The sequence below is a fragment of the Pezoporus occidentalis genome, unplaced genomic scaffold, assembly GCF_034315485.1.
Source record: "Pezoporus occidentalis ecotype Australia unplaced genomic scaffold, CSIRO_AGI_Poc_V1 ctg12, whole genome shotgun sequence".
NCBI classification, from domain to species: Eukaryota; Metazoa; Chordata; class Aves; order Psittaciformes; family Psittacidae; genus Pezoporus; species Pezoporus occidentalis.
In genome coordinates this window covers 5,751,764-5,771,904 of record NW_026912994.1, presented here as the reverse complement: position 1 = coordinate 5,771,904, position 20,141 = coordinate 5,751,764, and the positions used below count along the sequence as shown (strand labels likewise).

General features: G+C 40.0%; 1 protein-coding gene across 15 annotated transcripts in view; it reads left to right on the top strand.

Moving 5' to 3' along the window:
• KALRN (kalirin RhoGEF kinase) overlaps positions 1–20,141 on the top strand; it is a 520,424-nt gene that overhangs the window by 355,358 nt on the left and 144,925 nt on the right. For all 15 annotated transcript variants that reach the window (XM_062607041.1, XM_062607047.1, XM_062607043.1 and 12 more), the window contains 11 exons: positions 1,599–1,714; positions 2,321–2,443; positions 5,069–5,251; positions 5,784–5,902; positions 7,134–7,200; positions 8,118–8,227; positions 9,659–9,728; positions 11,411–11,500; positions 16,333–16,425; positions 17,801–17,912; positions 19,657–19,847. In XM_062607041.1, the coding sequence (XP_062463025.1) occupies positions 1,599–1,714; positions 2,321–2,443; positions 5,069–5,251; positions 5,784–5,902; positions 7,134–7,200; positions 8,118–8,227; positions 9,659–9,728; positions 11,411–11,500; positions 16,333–16,425; positions 17,801–17,912; positions 19,657–19,847 (1,274 nt within the window). The remainder of the gene's footprint in view (positions 1–1,598; positions 1,715–2,320; positions 2,444–5,068; positions 5,252–5,783; positions 5,903–7,133; positions 7,201–8,117; positions 8,228–9,658; positions 9,729–11,410; positions 11,501–16,332; positions 16,426–17,800; positions 17,913–19,656; positions 19,848–20,141) is intronic.

Sequence of the window (20,141 nt, the reverse complement as noted above, 5' to 3'; positions counted from 1 at the left end):
CTGATAAAAGCTTGTGAGTGTTCCTCACTGAGCTTATTTGAAGTTACTCACTTAAATAAAAATCAACTTCTATATTAATCTTTTCCTAAGCCAAATATGTAATTCTTGTGATTGGTGACTCTCTCCAAAGAAAATCTTTGAGTGTGCACTTTAGTTTTGTAATAAACCAACCATATAGTAGGATACTTACTATGCTTCCAAGCAAAGTCATTAATGCAGGACAAAATTAGGTTTTTTTGGCATAGACTGGACTGTTTATGCAGAGACCTGATCTAGAGCACCCATGACAAAGTTCGAGTTTCTTTTGTCATTCAAAGTTCCTGTTGTCCTCAGCAGCGACTAGGCTATGTTTTGCAATTAACTTAAGTATTACAGATTTTTTGACCTAAATCAGTGTTACACTTGTAAATAAGGAGGGATACATCCAAATCTGTTTGCTACCACCAGTGTTGGTAACATAAGCAATGAATATCAGTATATTCGAGAACCGCTTAGGATGAGAAAGGTTGTTAACAGGTGCTGTAAATGATCGTAAGTCACTGTAAGTGGTTGAGAAACTACGCTCAATGTTCTAATAGAAGAGAGCAGCTGCTGCCCTGGCTGCTTGTGCCTAAGCCCCCTCTAGTGGACGCTGTCTTGGCTGTTAGGGCAGGAGGGCTGCCATGCCTTACCTGCCAAGGGGGACCTGAGCTCCATACCCAAACAGAGCTGGGTGAACCGCACTGCACATGGCTTACCTCAGTTTAAATAGAAAAAGTCAGGTTTAACTAAGGTGTATGTTAGTAACATACTGTAAATCTCTTGCACTCTCTCTGCATGTCATCTTTTAAGTTAAACACATGGTACTTTGTAAAGAGTCAAATCACACCCTTTTATCAAGTTGATAAAGTCTGACTGAGCATTTGGGTTTTGAAGGAGAACATGTATGTCGTAGACTCCAGGGAGTAGCAGGTCTCCTGACAGTCCCTTCCTGAATCTGGGTGTCTGTCACATCCCCCTCACACAGAAAACAGTTTAGAGGACCAGTAGCAGACCTCAACTTAAAATCCTAGCCCAGCAGTAACTTCATAGGGAGCACATAATGGGCCATCAGTCAGAGCAGCTGTACAAGAAACCTTATCAGGTATTTCAAACTGAGAGGTCAGGTCTGAATTAAATTCAGTCATGACCAGAGCTCTGCATGGGACACTAGGCTTTGGTGCCAAGTACTACCTGTGGGCAGAGCAACAGACAAGGCAGTAAAAAGACATTTTTTCCTATGTCAACCAGTACCAGGAAGGACTAGAAATTATGTACCCCAGTGCAGCTACTGGCGTAAATCCCAAACGCTGTTCTAGCATCTTCTCCTTTACCAGATAACCACACAACTGCACTTTTTTGTGTGTTGGGGTTTAGTTTGGTTTGTTTTTTTAAGCTGCCCCTTTGTAATTCTGAAAAAAAAAAAGGCAAAAAAAAAAAAAAAGCATGGTTTCAACCTCAGGGGCTCTGCTCTTGGGAATGTGTTCCAGGCAGAGTGAGTAAATTCAGCTTTTTATGGCTTATTTCTGTAAGCACTCAGAGAATAACTAATCATGAAGACATTTTCCTTTGCCCTACAGCCATTCTGAGTGAGCTGCTGCAGAGGGAGAACCGGGTCCTTCACTTCTGGACCCTGAAAAAACGAAGATTAGATCAGTGCCAGCAATATGTTGTCTTTGAGCGCAGTGCCAAGCAGGTAGTGTAAAAACTCTACTTTGTCTTTCTGTCCTGACAGCGTGTAAGTATTTCCTGTATCTGCTTAATTAATGCCTCTGTGCGAGGTTCCTGCTGCAGCCTCAAGCTATATTTAAAAACTGTAACTTTTGAAAACATGGCAAAGCTTTTTAGAACAATTCAAGAAAATTCCAAAATCCAGCAACAAAACTCAGTATTTTTGCCAGGCCAGATTATTTTCTGTGGGTTTTTTTTTTTTTCATTTGCTCGAAAATAAATACAAGAGCAAACTTGTTTTATTGAGCTACTACTGAATGAGAAAACTGCTTTCTCTGCATGCATATTTATCTGTATATAAGTAGAATTCCCTATGCTCCTTTTTCTTCTAGGAAACATACACTACCTTTTGTATCCTCTCCCACCTGCTTTGATTACTATATTCTTCTTGTGTGTTCCAGAAATTGTTCTAGTATACACAGTATTAAGTCCCAATAGATTTACTATCCTCTCTTTGGCAGATTTGCTTTTGTCAGAGGATTAGTTCGTGAAAGACAAAGACCGTTTGTTTCGATTTTCCTTTGTTTTTGCCTTTTCTTTTTCTTTTTCTTTTTTTTTTTAACATTCACAGGCCTTAGACTGGATCCAAGAAACAGGCGAGTATTACCTCTCTACTCACAACTCCACAGGGGAATCAGCAGAAGAAACTCAGGAACTCATGAAGGAATATGGGGAATTCAGAGTACCCGCCAAGGTAAACAGTGACTTTAATCTAATTAAAGCATCTGTCTTAGTCTATGTTTATGATCCTATTTCAATGCCTTAAATCTCTGTAATAATATTGTCTTGATTTTGTTCTTTCCTCCTGACATTTCTAGCCCAGAAGATAAATGTCTTTTGAGAGCTGTGATCTTTCATTTTTAGCAAGACATAGGCACAAAAAGATTTTCTGCCCTTGGTCTGCACTGATCATAAAGCATTTTTGTTCTGATCAGAAGGAAGAACTCCTTTGCATACAGAATTCACAGTGATCTACTGAGACATGCCCTAATTCCATCCTCAATCAATCATATAAGAACGGAATAAAGTAACTAATAAATCTGAACATATCCATGTTCATCTTGGATTCCTTCTTTCTTCTGTCATTACAACCACAATTTGTTTCATTAATTCCAGCTGGGTTGATCACAGATGATAATTTATTTCATTACAAATAATCTGCTGATCCCAATGAAATACTTCAAATAAATGGGTGTGTTAACTCTGGGGTGAACTGGTTTTAATAAAAAACTGCATTACCAAGGATCTATTAATTTCTATGGAGCAATTCTGAGAAATCTGGTGGTGTTTACAGAGGAATGGTGATTGGATCTGCTTCAGACAAATTAATTCAAACCATAGGTAATTCACAGACAGTAAATCCACAGTGGTATTAAAAGTCACTGATAAGGATCTAAATTGCAGTGTCAGACTACAGCAAGACTGTGGCCTTGTTACTATGTAGCCTCGTTTCACTGTGTCCTGAAATTGATCTTCTATAATCCTTAAATTCTTCATTAGGTTATCCATACTTGCATGGGTTTGATTCACAGGCTTTGTGGTGTTCTTGTCCGCTTCCTTTTTGCTTAGCTTGCATGTTTGTGAAAATGGGAGATAATTAGCAATGTATGGAAGTTAATTTCATCAGACAGGACCTGTGCAAAATTCCTTTAATGGTACTTCTGGACTCTAAACATCCATAGTCAGTCCTCCTGAAATTATGTTTCAGTTTATAAATCAGAATCGTAGAATAGTTAGGGTTGGAAAGGACCTTAAGATCATCTAATTCCACTCTGCCATGGGCAGGGACACCTCACACTAAACCATGTCACCCAAAATTTAATAATCCCAATTCATCATGAAGTTTCCAAAGTATTTCTCACCCTTAGCCTAGGACTGAGTTTTATACCTTGTTCCTTATTGACTGTTACTGACTTTTTGTTACACTGACACATCTAGTCTTGCTCCCTAGGGCTCTAGTAAATCACTTTCCTACTGCTGACCTAGAATGTTTTCACTACCATGTGCAATCTGGTAAATGCATGTCACTTCCAGACTGATGTTATTCTCAAATTAAGCTGTAACTGAAAGCCTTCCTGATCCCAATAACTTTCTGACTTAAACAACTGTTTGGAAAGCAAAAAAGCCAGTAGCTTTTGGGAATGAAATGCCCTTTAAATATTAGAGGAAGTGTGATTTTAACTTCTACACATCTAGCCTTGCTTACATACTCAAATACTTTGCTAAGATGACCTGTGATTCAGCTGTTAATTTATTTTGCTGGTGAAATTTTTTAAATTCAGTTCTGTGTTCGAAATCTGATGGATGTTTTCTGGTCTGACATCGTTTGTCCATTTGTGCCAAATTGCTGATAATGTCAAGTACCTGACAGCATGTCTTGCTTCAGGCAGCATGGAAAGTTCTCCCCATCTCTGAAAAGCACCTTGCCAGTAACTCCGGGGATACAACTGATTCCCCTTTTGCTTTTAAGGATTAACATGTGCATTACAGTTGGATGCAGTCTATACAGTTGCTATCTAAGGGTTTTATAACATTTTGTACTAAAGCTGGCTTAAACATATTGTCCGGGCACCTTCAGTTCCTGGGATAGATTTGGAATCTAAAATAAAACTTATAACTAGCTCCTTTGTGCCAGATTTGCACGAAGTTCTTCAACATGGAAAACCACAGTGACTAAGGGGCAGTAAGACTACAAGTGGAAAAGACTTCTGGAAGGTTTGGGGGCTCAGTGGATGTTTTGGAGTTCAGGCATCTTATAATTTGTAATGCTCTAACTGGAACTAAAATACCAATGAAGGATTTTATAATAGACCTGGAATTCAGATTTAAATTCTGTTTGTTTCTGAAACAGAGTAGTAGTGACTCAAACTCACTTCCTGGACTGATAATGTGGTGTATTAATGACCTGCCTACGTAGGTCTGCAGAATCACCTATGTGTAGATTCAGAGTAACCTCATCTATTTTAGGAGCTGTGATTTTTAAATCCTGTCTTCTACTCCAAGGCTCACAACAAATAAGGTTTTGGTTGTGGGAAGGAGGCATGTCTAACTTCCAACATGTTTTCCTTGTGTGTTTGTGTGTGTGGTTTCAAAATTTGACTTTTTGAATCTCATGCAGCTTCATAAGTGTCCTTACAAAAATGTAATTCCTTTCCTGTTTTCCTGGGCAAAGCTTAAAGAGTTTGATTCTGTATAAGATGAAGTACAGACACTCTTTAATGATGTATGAAAAATTGTGACCTGCTTCTGACTGCTGTGTGAATTACAAGCAAAGGAAATAATAATAATGTAACATAACAGATGACCATATTTTGGGCAGCAAACAAAGGAGAAAGTGAAGCTCCTCATCCAGCTGGCTGACAGCTTTGTAGAAAAAGGACATATACACGCCACTGAAATTAGGAAGTGGGTCACCACCGTTGACAAACGCTACCGCGACTTCTCTCTCAGGATGGGGAAATACCGCTACTCCCTGGAAAAAGCCCTTGGAATCAATACAGAGGTACCGTAAGTCCGTGTCCTGCTGGGGTTTCATAACAAAGCTGAAGATCACAGAGGGAAGTGATGGATATGGTATGAATGCTGCAGGTTATCGTGTGTCCACTAGAAACTCTTAAAATCCAACCAACTCAGAACTCAGCTCCAATCCAAGCTCAGAACTGTTTCTGTAGAGAAAATGTTCTTTTCTGGCAGATCAGTGATATGAGAAAGAGACAGATGAAGATCAAAAGGATTTTCTAAACAAATGTTTGCACCATTCTCCATATGATCATACAGCTACTGGGAAGGAGGGGGAAACACATTATTTGAATAAAAGTCTGTATAATTTTAGCATAAACCATAAATGCTGTTCCCGTGCTGTTACCTTGACTCAAACTCAGGCTTTGGCTGAAAGTTTCCATTCTCTGGTCCTTTAGCTAAACAAAAAAATGATCCCTGACCTCATCTCTCAGCTCTTTTAGGTCGAATAAAAAATTTTGTACAACAGTAGGTTTACAATGAATTTAAAATCTGTACTGTCACTTTTTTTGTAGGATAACAAGGACCTAGAACTAGATATTATTCCAGCAAGTCTTTCTGACCGGGAAGTAAAGCTGCGAGATGCAGGTCATGAAGTCAATGAAGAAAAAAGAAAGTCGGCCAGAAAGAAAGAGTATGTCCCCAGACCCTCACAGTCTGCCATGATGCATTATCTAAGAATGATGCTATGATATTTGTGTGACCAGAACTAACTGACAGCCCTATAATTCCTTCCAGTTGTGAAGTTATCTCAATAAGTCTACAGGTGTAGGGCAGACTTTGTAGGCTAGAGAAATTCAGAACATACAGGTTGAATTTATTTTGGTTTTAAGCAGAAGTTAACTTTTGGAAATGGAAAGGAATAAGTCAAGCATTTCAATTAGAGACTGATGTAATGGAGATACTGTCATTATTTCTTTTTGGCTGTATGTCAAAAGTAAAATGAACAGGAAAAACATTGAAGGCATCTTTATATATCTAGGTATTATCTAAACTTCAGTGATGTCCTGAGGAACTAACTGGCTTTCAGTGACACACAAGTTCACTTGAAGTTAAGGTTCAAATTTTGGTGGGTGGAGAACTGGAAATATTTCGTACTAGAGGAAATATTTTGAGAATGCTTGTTGCACATAAATCTAGAAACAGTCTAATTTCACAGTATTTTGTCTTAAGTTTTGTGTGGGAATATTCTGTAAATCATTTGTGCGTACAATCCTTCTCAGTTCTCTGAAATTGTTACCAAGGGCATAACCTTGATAAGAAACTGTTTCTGCTTTAGGAAACAGCAGGTTTACTTGATCTGCCTGTAGCACAGGCACAAAACATTAGGCATTTCAGCTTTGAGATGCCCAGCCTCAGACAGTACGGATGTAGTTCTTGGGCTTCCCAGTAGTCTAGATTCTTTCATTGGATACCAAGCTGTTGAAGCCTCTTCAAAGTCATGGTGTCTCCCAGTCTCTCTGTATTGCCACTGAAGGTCAAGTTGCAGGGTCCCTTACCACTGACTGTTAGGGAAGATGCACGTTTGTTGGTGAATCTCAAGTCTTTACTCCTGGGGAAAAAAATTCTGAGAATCAGTTAACTGTTAAGGATAGCCATGTAGATAGTAAATCACAGCTCAGGATTGCAAAAATACAACTTAATAGGCTTTCATTCAAAACAGATATTTAGAAAATAACCCTAAAATGGACTAGAGTGTGTAGTGGCTTTTCATTCATAGACCCGGAAGGTGCCAAGTAAGGTAGCTGAAAGTTTAGAGTGCAAATGCTTTAATTAAGAAAACAGAAGGATATTTTGGTTTCTGTTCATTGGACGGTATAGGCATTTGTACAAAACACCTGAAATACTGTTTTTCCCCCCCACAGATTTATTATGGCTGAGCTGCTTCAGACAGAAAAAGCTTATGTCAGGGACTTACATGAATGCTTAGAGGTAAGTTACAGTTTAGTAAGTCTCCAGCATTTTCAGGAAAGACACGGTATCCTTTGTGGATATTCACTGTACTGACTGTCAAGAGTGTGTGAAGGTACCTCCACTGATGACTAGCCTCAGAGCTGTGTCCTGATGGTGGAGGGTGCTGGGTGGCCAGCAGAGGAAGTTTGTCTCCCACTGGCTTGAGCCATGCCCTGTGTTCCCCATGCTTGACCGAAAATGTCTGCACCTCCAGGGACACCTGAGTGTGCCTTTATTTACAAAGCTGCACTCACCCCTCAGAGTCAGAGCAATGGCCTAGGGCTCAGTAAAAAGCAATATATTTGGATGTTGACTCAAAATTTGTTGGTTTATATGTTGGTTTTGGGTTGTTTTTTTTTAATCATGGAGCATTTTCTTAAGAATTCAAATCTGTTCCTTTGGATCATTTAATTTCATTTGGATCAATTTCAAAGACCTGAATTTGCACAGTCACGTACATTATCTAGCTCTACAGCAGGGTATTCCTGAAGGAGACTGTAATATTCAAGGCAAAGAACAGTGAAACCTGTCAGCTTTCACATTCCTAAAGTCTGAAAGATTTTCATGTGTCTAATGCTACTGAAGTGGCAAGTACAGCTTATCTTGCCACTGTTTCTGCCTGCAGTTTTTGGATACCATCAGTTGGACAGCAAAGACAGGTGTTGTTGGCATGTTTTTCCTTAGACAGCTTCTAAGTGTCATCGCTTTGGATTTCTCTGGAGAGCTTTCTGCGACACTGGAACATTTAATTATTTTTATTTTTTTTTTTGCCTTGTTTGTTTAATCTCAAAGTACGTATTTCCCTTGTCAGCCTGTGCCTTTAGCAATAGAACAGGGAGATCTATTCTTTTTCATTGCATTTATTCACAAAGTTAAGAATTGCTGGTGTCTTCCAGACTTACCTCTGGGAAATGACAAGTGGAGTGGAAGAAATACCTGCTGGGATCCTTAATAAAGAACACATCATCTTTGGCAATATTCAGGAGATATATGACTTTCATAACAAGTAGGTTTTCCTGACAGTTCTGTTAATGTTTACTGACTAAGGAAACCAAAGGCATGTGTATACCTGTACAACCATATGGTGTCTGCGCTGAACATCTACAGAACAATGCACACAAGAGTGTAAAGTAATTGATCTAGATTTGCAAAATAACGTTTGATTTTCTTTTACAAAAATGAATTGCAACTTATTTAAAACGTTTTCTACAGCTGATTAACAACGTTAAAGTCCTGTTATACCTATGTTTTGTAGTCCTATACATGCTTTCCATCTCACAGCACAAAATCTAGTCTGGAAGCTTGCCTGTTAAAAATATGAACTCTTGAAAAGCATGGGGCAGGAGTGGTGGTTGACATGAGCTGGGTTAATAAGTAGCTTTTCTGCAACCTGGAGACTCTGTGTATTTAATCTGTAACTAACCGCACTCCATTTTATGAAGATAAGACAATCAGATCAGCTTAGAGGGCATTTTTTCCCTGCTATAATGTGAATGCAATAGCCATTATAAACTTAACATTTAGGGGTGATGAATCCCACAAGTTCAGTCTGAATTTCAGTCTGTCTTCAAGTTACACGTCAAAACCAAAGCAGTTTGAAAAAACAAACCAGAAAACCCTTCCTTGTTGAAGTTCTGGGAGACTTTGAGTGTTTTAGCCAGATAAATGCACCATTCAAAACACTGTCCAGGAGAGGCTGCCATATGCATGCTTTTGTGCAAGCAGCTTCAAAGAGTATCAGGATAATGTGTTCAAATTGCATACTACATTAAAAAGGCCTTTAAGTAACAGATGAATGAACTTCCAGACCACAAGAATTGCCCTCTCTTCACTTCCACCAGCATCCTCCACAATCTTCTTTGGCTGGTGATGTTAACCCATACCCCAGCCTGATTTGGGGCTGGAGCATGCAGTTGCTTTTCCTTCAGCAACTTCTGTTTCACGCTCCTTTTTCCACCCAGGCATTGTATAGGGCTTCTGCTGCAAACAGAGATGTCACTCGTTGTACAAGGTGTTAGGAGAGAGTTGATTACAAAATCTGTATTTTGGGAGTATACTACTCACCTATGAAGTATCAGTCTTGTTTGTTATCCTTTGTCCAGTGTGCCAAGTTTGGTGTTGAAAAGCTGACACCTTTGGGCTTTAATTTTTGCTCTTTCTCTGAACCACTGAACAACATCTTTTTAAAGATTCGTGATCTGGTCACTGACCTGCTATTAGGGATTGTTACCTTTTTCTTTCTGGTGGAGTTGGGCTGACTGCGCTCAAAAATCAAAGCATACCTTGGCAAGGAGACACTTTTTCCACAGGCAGGACACTTGATTAGTCTTGTAATCAAGATACAAGTATTGATCATTAGCACTGGTTAACTCATTGGTCATTCTGCTTCTCCTGGGTATTTGCTGTAACTAATTATTTTTGTGTCTTCTTTTTTCAGCATTTTTCTAAAAGAACTAGAAAAATACGAACAACTGCCTGAGGATGTGGGCCACTGCTTCGTCACCTGGGTAATGAGGCTTCTTTTCATTATTTATTCAAATTAATTCCTCCATCACAGAGGGAAACAAGCTAGGAATTGGAGCAAGGGTTATATCCTTAGTGATAAGTGAGGTTAGGAGCTAATCTGGAATGACTGCTTTGTCCCTCACCTCTCAGCATGAAAGGTCCCCTCCCTTAACTCTGTTCCTAAGCAGTGGAGTGAATGCTTTCTAAAGCCTCTCTCCTTGTCCTGCACTGACTAGCACAGCTTTTACCTCTGCTGGTTCCTGTTTAATAGTATATTGTTAAACCAAACCTGTATTTAGGTATGATCTTCTTTGTGAAGGGTCCTGGGGGAACAGACCTTTCAAATTTTAATATGCCTTCCTTACAGAATTATAGTTGTGCCATGAGGACTCTACAAAGGCGTGAACAACATATTTTATCAACATTTTCCATCATAAATTACTGTCAAATGCTGAGCCACTGTGCTCTCTCATTCTATTACCCAATGCCAGAGTAATTTCCAACTGGACTTTGAAATGTTGATGCTAAGAGTCTTCATGGGTGTAGGAGGCTCCGGGAATTTGCTACAGTGGTTTATCTGTATGAAAGCTGGTCTCTTTTGAAAATATTTACCAAGCAAATCAGCCATCTTCATGTTTTCTCCTCTGGTTTTATTCGTATTTCAAAGCTGGGAATTAGTATTTTAAAAGTCATTACAGAAATTGTCACTTAAAAAAATGAGCATGTTTGGGTGATTTCAAAATGGGCTTTTAATTTAAAAACATGACACAAATATTGGTGAAACGGATTCAGAAGTGTTTTTTACAAAGAAGACATTAAATATTTATGAAAGATGAACACATTTTATGTATCATTCTGTGTAAAATCTTCATGGTACTTTTAAGACACTACCACAACATCTCACTAATAGTTCATGTCCAGACCTGTGTGTATGGTTACAGATATACATAAAAAGCTGCCTGCCCAATTGTCCTGTTATTTAGATACCTGGTATAAAAAATGCAATAGTAATAAAAGAAAGCTATCCTCCTCTTCTGTTTCCCTGTGTCTTTTGAGACCAAAGTTCAAAAATGCAAAACTGCAGTAAGGCAGGAGTGCACAGATGCTCTTAATTTCCCTTTAAAAATAAATAAATTAGGAAATTAAATGCAAAACACTCCTAGCACAACATAAAGTTTGTGCCGTTAAAGACTGAACCAAGATAAGGAAGGCAAGTCTGGGCCAGGCATCACTAATCTGAGCCAGTCTTAAGCCAAAAATGTTGACTCAGTCCAATTTAAGCTTATCGAGTCTCTTGCCCAGTTTTTATACTGGCTTTATTGTCAAGCAAGTGATAGAGCCAACACTCATGACTGGATTTTGAGACCTGCAAACTTCTGGATACAGTCCGTTTAATTAGAGCTCTTAGAAATTATTTTATATCTGGTTTAACTTTTTTGACCTTCCCTTTGTATCATTTGTAAAGAAAGCCTCCCATAGGTGTTACATGGTGCACCTCATTCTCCTCAGAACTGCTCAGGTAAGGTAAGAACTGGCTGTAAGTCATCTGTTCTTAATTTACAAATCTTATGTCTCTTTGAGGGTAAGGTTTATCACCTGTATTTGTCCTGGTGAGCCTTAATGAAAGACTGGGGGAGCAGAAAAATAGCTTATCTTGCTTTTCCCTTGATGTTTGTTTTCACAGGCAGATAAATTTCAGATGTATGTCACCTACTGCAAAAACAAGCCTGACTCCAACCAGCTCATCCTGGAACATGCAGGGACTTTCTTTGATGTAAGCAGCCACTGCCATTTTCATTCAGTGTGCACAGGGCAGCTGAAATACTTCCTCTTTACATCTGAGCAACGGATTCTTTTTTTTGCTTTGGGGTTTGGGTATTTCATTCCACTGCAGATTTTGCATGCTGTGAAAACTGGTAGGCTGTGGTATGATGTGTGATCTTCATCAGCGTGGCAAGTCATTTTTAATAGAGAGATACACTTTCTTATGGGAACCTTTGTGCATTTTTTAGACCAAATCCTTTCTAAAAATATGGTTTAGATGTACCCTCTGCTTTGGAGTTTAGTGGTTGAATGAAAAGCAGATCCTATTATATTTTCTCACTTCAAATCCCTTAGCCCAAAACAAGATCCTTCCCTCCTGTTCTGCAGATTTTACCTACCCTGTTTACTTCGTCATGCTAGTAAGGAGCTTCACTGACTGCAGTTAGACTATTTCCCTTACAAGCACTACATCAGGTGATAAATATTTGCAGGCTCCAACCCCAGTTTTGTAGGCTGAGAAAAATCTTTAAAGTTTTTGAGTACTTTTAAACTAAGCTTTCCCTCTGATTTTTGGAACTTTATCCATTTTCCCGTGCTTGACTGCTACCGTATAGCTTTAATTGGTTGCCTTTCTGAAAAAAAATTAAAAAAAAAATAAAAAGTAAAAAAAAAAGCCAAGACCTCTTTTCCAAAGCACTGAAAATCACCTTACAAATGTAACCACTCAGCAGGATTCAACCTGTGATGTGGTTGGCAGCTGATGTGAATCAGCTCCTCTGGGTTTCCTATGTGGCAATAGTTATAGCATTTCAGTTAAACTCAACACTGAAAGATCTCGCATGAGCCAGATGAAAAACGATGAACTTTTCTTTTGCTTTGTTACTATATGGTCTGCAAGTGGAATTGAATTGAAGGGATTTTCCAGGAGGTGGCGCTTGAGCCTGTTGATTGGTTTATCCTGGTTGGTGACGCCTGGAGGGTGTGAGCCTCCTTAGGTGTCTATCAGTGTTGTTTGCAAAGGTTAAAAGTGTTTCCTCTGCTAAGCTTTTCCACTCCAGGTCTATATATGGGATGGAAACCTGTTGCTTAATAGTGAATATTCAAGTTTTAGTATCTGACATCTGTTTTGCAAGAGGAGATGTTTTCCTTCCATTAGTAGGAATTCTGCTGTGCTATCCAGTGATGCCTGTGCAAAAAGAAAGCTGCGTATCCTCCCCCCAGAAAAATCTTCTAAGGTAGTGCAAAGTACCTGTAGATCCTTCTCACCTTGGTCTTGGACTGGCAGTGGTTCAGTGGCAGGACAGGAAACAGTCTGGCCTAAGGAACACAGAGAAATAGCTGGTTCTTTCCTTCCAGGCAGAACACGGAATTTCGCGAAACACCCTAATGGTGAGAGTGAGTTATCTAGAATAACACCCCTTGATAAGAAGCCTGCCTGAAGATCAGAAGTTTACAACTCCTCAAATTGCATAAACCATAGAAAGCCATCTTTGGGATGAAAACAAGTCCCAAGTCCCAGTAATCTGTTTGAACCCTTCAAACCCATTGAGATTTTGCAGCTTCAGGGCTCATTGAAAGGGTTAGCTGATTAGGAGGAGCAAAGATAAGTGACATGTTGTACGAAACTATGAAAAGAATCAGTAACAGTGCTGTCATTGCTGGGATGTTCTAAGAGCAGAAGTGAAGCCATATATATAGGGAAAAGCAGTTTCTCTTCTAAGACCAGTTAATACAGATGGAAAATTATGCACAAACTCTCAATTATGAAAACTGTCTGGTTTATCCTATAGCATTAGTCTAATGAAGGATAAAGAGTATCATCTTCCCTCCCTACAGATCATGCTTTGTTTATAAAATTCATCAGTTATGGGTATGGTTATATTAGCTGGAATTTGCATAGGGAATGAAACTACTATGCTTACTCTTACCTGTCTGCAGTAGACTTACAAATCAAGTTCTTTTATATCTTTCTTGTTCAGCATCTGAGAGTATTACTGTGTTTCAAAGATAAATGATGCCTACCATATTTAGCAATCTTTAATATTTGTAATATCATATACTTCAGGCGAGTAAGATGTATTTTTGATTGCCAACATGTGTTGGCCCTCAGCTTCAGCTGGTGGAAATCAAAATATTATTGAGGTGATCATGTTGATTTTATTGTCTGTTATTTAAATGAGCTTTTGTCCTAAGGACAAAGGCAAGGTTTGTTTCAGTTATCTACATGCTGCTTCTATTGTGAATATTTATTTTCTTTAAATCAGTTGTTATATTCAGGAAGCCTCAGGGCACCTTTAACTTGCACGACCAGCATGGAACATGGTAAAAGCTCATTGACTTTTGTAGCATTGCAGATTATTGTCTTTCTGCATGGATGATGTTTCTTAGACATTTTCTCCGCTGAGCTGGAGTGTCCCTTAGGAAATGGGGAGAGGCACAAGCAGAAATATTTTTTTCTGAAATTGCTCACCAGCCATTCGTGTCATGCATTACAAAACCTAAATGTTTTGTGAGAGCTTTAGTGCTGAATCAGACTACTCAGCAAGCCATTGGTCTGTATACACAGTTCAGGATGCAGTTTGTTCTCCAACTAAACAATTGTACACTGTTAGATGACTTACCTTAATTTGTGAATCTCTTTAGACATTTAATACAAAATCTGGGCACTTTATCATTGTTTCATGGCAAACTCAGCAATTCTTACGGTACGAAATTGTATTTAAGTGTTCCTGTCTCCATGTTGTCCATTCAAGGTCCTCTGAGGGTCCTGTGCTGCCCTGTGCAGAGGACGTTCTTGGTGTTTGGGATTCTGTCATTGAATGTAAGATTACACATTGATCCTGTTCTGCAGCTCATCTAGTTTGCAATACACAACTGCAGCACATGTTGCCTTGTCAGATACCTTCATGTCTTCTAGGCCTTGGAACACTTTTCCATCAAGAAATAACTTGGGTCTAATAATGAGCCATGGTGCAACTATAATGTGAATGAAGCTTGCTTTAAACAAGAAGCTGGGCAAAGCAGGAAGCACAGAGCCCTGTGGCTAGCCTGCTTCTGAAATCTGCAAGCTGCTTCAAAGATAGCTCAGAGATATCTGCGCTTCATGTTACTTAGAGGTGTGTGAGAAATGCCTGCACTACTGAGCTCTGCCCTGCACAGACCTCTCCAGTTTCCATCTCCACCCGCATTACATCCAGACATCTCCAGATGTTACAAATTCAACCCAAGACATGCTCCAGCAGTCTGCCATCTTACTCCAACACTTGAGGGACCAGAGGGAAAAGCTGCAGGGAGAATGTCGCTTTCCAGCAATGTACTTATTGCCTTCCTGCTGCAGGTCACTCCGCCAACCCTCTGTCTCTGCACAGTATGACCAGGGAGCATCCTGGCAGAGCAAGGAATGCCTGAAGGGGTGGTATTTTGCTGGGAGCATGTCTTGCTATTGAGAGAGCCAAGAGGAAGGAGGAGAGCTAAATTCATTATTTGGATCCTGCAAAAACAATTGTACTTAGCTCCAGGAAGTTCACAGACATGGCCGAGGGCTTGCTGGCTCCTGCAGTTACTAATAGAGTCCCAAGTCGTGCTCTGCAGGCAGTGTCCCTGTTTGGTGCCAGCCATGACTCAGCTTCATGTAAATTCCATTAACCCACACATGGAGCCACTTCTCTTTTGGGTCTTTTTTGCGGCACCGGTGTTATCTTTTTTCCTAAGACAAACTTACCTAGTATAAAAAAGTATGTATTTGTTGGCACACTGTGTGAAAAGTGGCTATTTTTATATCCAACCATAAACACTGGAGCTAAAAAAACCCAGTAACCTCCCCAGTACTCAGCAGAAAATCAGACTGTATACAAAAAGAGAATCTCTATTCTTGGCAGCTCCTCGACCTTCGTCTTCTGTGACTTCTTTACAGCTCCAAATTTACCCTCCAGTAGCTGGAGATAAGTGCCGTTGCTCTTCCCCATCTGCTCCGGTAGGAACCAAGGATTTTTTGATGTCCAGGAGCAAGGGTAGGCATGCCCTGGTGGAGACAGAAGGAATTACAACCTCTTCTATTTCAGCAGAGAATCTGCCCCTGTAGGGCTTAAGTTTGAAGCCTTCTAGAAGGCTAAATATTCAGTTTAGGGTCCTGTAGGATTTTCAGGAGCTCCTGACTCCCACTGGAACCAGCAGGAGGGAGGCAGCAGGGCCCTTTGCAGACCTCACCAGATGCCTATTTGCACTGTCTCCAGAAGTTCACGAACACACCACACTGATCAGCACAGACATTTTGGTTGAGATTCAGGTGACAAAACAGAAGCATTCAGTGCTGTAAAAGTTGTCAGAAGGGTATCTCTCCTGGGCGCCAGGTGCCACCTCAGAATACCGTAGATCTGTCATCACTGTGTCAGACCTGTTACTTGCATGTGGATATTTCAGCTACCCCAGGGTTCTCAAATGGTATTAGACACTGTTTAGACAGCTAAATTGCACCCTACGCATGCAATTTAATTTAATGTCACTCCATTTTAATTGGATGTTAAGACTCTGCTTTCAGCCTTCATAGCTAAGAGAAACCAGTTGACATGAAAGATAAGTCATATTTAAATTGAAGCCTGTGTAGTTTACTCAACATAGCCTTAGCTTGACTTGCACAAGGCCCCTGCAGTTTAAGCAGCCTTAGGAGGACTCTGCAGTTTATTGCCAGCCTCTCTGAAACCGCAGTTATTTGCATCTGAGCTTAAAGAGAGTTAAAAAACTAAACAAAGCCAGAGATCCAGAGCTAAAATTAGTTATGGGTGGGTCTGTCTGGCAGTAATTTAATAGTTTTCCCTGACTGACTGCTGTTTTTATCTCTTCTAGGAAATTCAGCAAAGACATGGTCTGGCCAACTCTATCTCCTCTTACTTAATCAAACCTGTCCAGAGGATCACAAAATATCAACTCCTACTGAAGGTACCATAGTGAGCTGCCCAAATCAGTTCATGCTCTGCATGAACATGCACAGCAGTTCATGGGTGTAATGAATTAACCTATTCTTAAGGGAGCTGTTTCATCACCTGTTCATGACCTGTTAGCAGCTGCTGCTGAGCTGCTGCTCCTACTTTCCACACCTGAGCATAGCAACAAAGTGTGAAATCAGATTGGGTATTTGGGTATTTTAAAGGAAAAGACTCACAGAAAGAAAAAAGCAAACAGTAAAAAACTGATCACCTGTTTCAAGTGTTTATTTGGAGGAGGGTTGTGTTCAGGATGTTTTTGGTTTGGTTTGGTTTGTTTTTTTTTATCCAAGTGTACTTAAACCTAAAAAGTGAGAACCGAGAAAGGGAAATTTGAAGGGAAGACAGGACTGTTTACTTTCCTTCTTGCTAAAGGTTATGATATGTAATGTTTTGATTAAACACTTCAGTGATAGAACTTTGGGAAATTTCACTGAAATGTGACCGAGACTCCTTCGTTTGCATTAGATTCTATTTGGGAGCTAAAATGTTTGCCTTTGAAAAACAGGGAAAAGCTTCATATACAAAGCAAGGACTTCTAAGTGAAACATTCACATTTCACATCTTTGTTGGTTTGTTGTAAGTTGGTTAAAGGTTTTTGCAGTATTTGTGAGTAGGTGAATTTTAGATCTAACTTAGAAGAAAAAGCATCTGGGAGGTAAGGGAAGAGACAGAATCTGACTTTGAAAAGCTAGGATGAGATGGGATGCTTGCATCTTTTTAAATCTGCCTGTGTATACACCAAAGGACTGATGTATTGTACTAGGAAGGTACTTTACTGAGTACATTTAATATGTTAACAAATTTGTGCTTTGTACCAGTTTACTGAAGCAGCACACAGGTATATCATAGTCTAGTGAGCACTGTGGAACAGCAAGCCTGCAACTGCACAAATCATCTGCTAATGGGAAGGCTAAACCACCCATTCAGTCATCACCCCTTTGGTTTCATCCTCAGGTGAATCTTTCCTGAAGGGATCTCCCTGCCCTGAGCACAGCACACTGCCAGCCTTGCAGTACTCATGAGAACTGCAGGATCAGGCAGGGGTCCTGCAAGCTGTCTGACCCAGCTGTACTGACTGATGACTGCAGCATAGACATAAATCCCCAGGAATCTGAGTGCACAGTCTCACTTGAGAGCACCTTGTTTTGTCATGTTTTATAGTCATTCCCATTTAATCCCCACTATCTGTGAGTATCCACAGTGGATTTTGATGCAGTTCAGCTTTCTCCTGTCACTGTTAGCAAAGCAGTTGCATGTACCAAGTAACACATTCAGATATCAAACCGGTATGTTGAACAGTTTGTTCATAGGTGTTCATTGCTTCTTAGGAACTGCTGACCTGCTGCGAGGAGGGCAAAGGGGAACTCAAAGATGGTCTGGAGGTGATGCTCAGTGTCCCAAAGAAGGCCAACGACGCAATGCACGTCAGCATGCTGGAAGGTAGCAGATGGGCAGGTGGCCAGGGCAGGGGAGGGACCTCCAATAAATGAAGCCTCTTGTGTAGAAAGTTAGTACAGGCTGACTGTAGCAATACTGTTGTTTGATCATAATTCTCAGGTACTTCCTAGCTCATTTCTGATATTTCTCCAAAAGTCTGGGAAGAATAAAGCTGGCTAGGAAATCTTGGGTATTTATTTATATCTTGTGTGCATGTATGTATGTATTTATATGTGTGTATGTATATGTGCATTCACGTGAGTATGTCTACATATACAGTGTATGTATATATTTGGTTAAGACATTCTTACTTAATGAAACAAAAAACCCCCTCATGAAACAGTATCAGTTTAGCTGTTGGCAGCTGTAATGGTTATTGGATGAAAACACTTCTAAATACTGTCTCAATATTTCAAAGGGAAAAGTTCTGATTTTCTGAGTCAAAACAACTTGTGTTTGAAAATGTTGGTATAATTATTCCAAAGATTAAAAAAAAAAAGGGCAAAAAGTATTATTAAAAAGTATTTCAAAATGATAGAAAATATTTTGATTGCCTCAAAATTAAGTCTTTGGTGGATTTTAGATGTGTGGAGTATTTCTAAAATTTAAAAATTTTATTACAGGCAGAGATGCTTTATTGCCTCGCAAGCATTTTCTTGGCCTGGGAAAATCATTTCCATCCTGGCTTGAGTCAGAACCAGGAAACAAGAAGAATATTAAAACAGTCAAGAAAAAAATGGTGCCAGTAGCTAAGCAGCATTTTAAGACCAAGTGGTTAAAATTTCAGGGGCAAACTGACCCAGCATAGGCTATAAAGATGTTTTTAACTGTGGTGTCTGGTGAAGAGCCAGGTTTCCTAAAGTAATGCCTAGATAATCTGTCCCCATGAGAAGAACAGCACCATGCAATAAGAAGAAGCAGGGATGACTTTGTTAGGGTAGGCAAACACTTAGACAGTTGTCTTCTGAATAAAACATAATTCCTGAATATTTGGAGCAGGGACCAGGGCTCTTTGCTGATCTCTCAGGGCTATTTGGCATGAGCAACAGTGGGCTGTTCTGGTGAAGGAGCAGTGCCCACCTCTGGAGAGAAGTGTGACCCCACAAGCAGCTGAGACAGTAGCTTGGAGGGCACTTTGCACTAGGGACTTCCTTTTCCCTCAAGCATTCCAGTTATGTGGAGGTAGTCTTGTGATCCTCAGCCATGTGGAGGTTTTCGACATGCAGCTTGGAAAATGAGTAACTCCTGGAAAGCTTGTTTCAGACACCATACCGATTTGCTCTCAGATGTAGCTCCCCATGGCACTGCTGTGGACTTACAGCCCCCTGAAGTTTGGGTTAGCATGCTTGAAGGCATCATGGTATGAGGGGGCACTTCCAGCCACTGCATGTTGCATTTATCTGAATTTGTATTAACATGCAGAAGATCTTTTGCATTGCAGTTCTGTGTACAGTAACCAGCACTGAAATCCTTAGAATATTTAAGTAATTACTACTACACTTTAGCTGCAGTCTTATTTAGCACATATGATTTATTTGCCTTTAGTGAAATAAATACATCATTGCAGCAGGAAAAAGAAGAAAAATATTTTCATTGGGATAATGGTTGCCCATTAGTATCCTTTCAGAATATGCATTAAAAAAAAAAAAGAGCAAGACCCTTTTATTTCAAGTCCTTACTGCTCTGATGTTTCTGGGCATTACTGGTCCCAAGAACAAATACAAGCTAATGTGTTTTATGTTTTCAGGGTTTGATGAGAACCTGGATGTCCAGGGAGAGCTGATTCTTCAGGATTCCTTCCAAGTGTGGGATCCCAAGTCTCTCATTCGGAAGGGCCGTGAGAGGCATTTGTTTCTCTTTGAAATCTCTTTGGTGTTTAGCAAAGAGATCAAAGATTCTTCAGGACACACAAAATATGTTTACAAGAACAAGTTACTGGTAGGTGTGGCTGCAAAGAAAATGTTCTGGGTGTTGTGTTTCTTGTAGGTAGAGGCCAAGTTTGGGGGATGGCTCATATGTCCCCATGCTGGGCTGGGGATACCCATACCACCTGGAAGGACTGGCTCTGGACCCTGTGGGGCTCACCTGGAAGCTAAGCTTGTAGTGGGTCTGGAGAGATTTAAGGCAGTGAGATGTAAAGGGTCAGTGGGAAATACAAGGACAATCACTCAACCCATTCATTTCCCTGCCATCCCCTGGTGGTTTTCTGGTTCTTTTTTCTGTGTGTAGCAA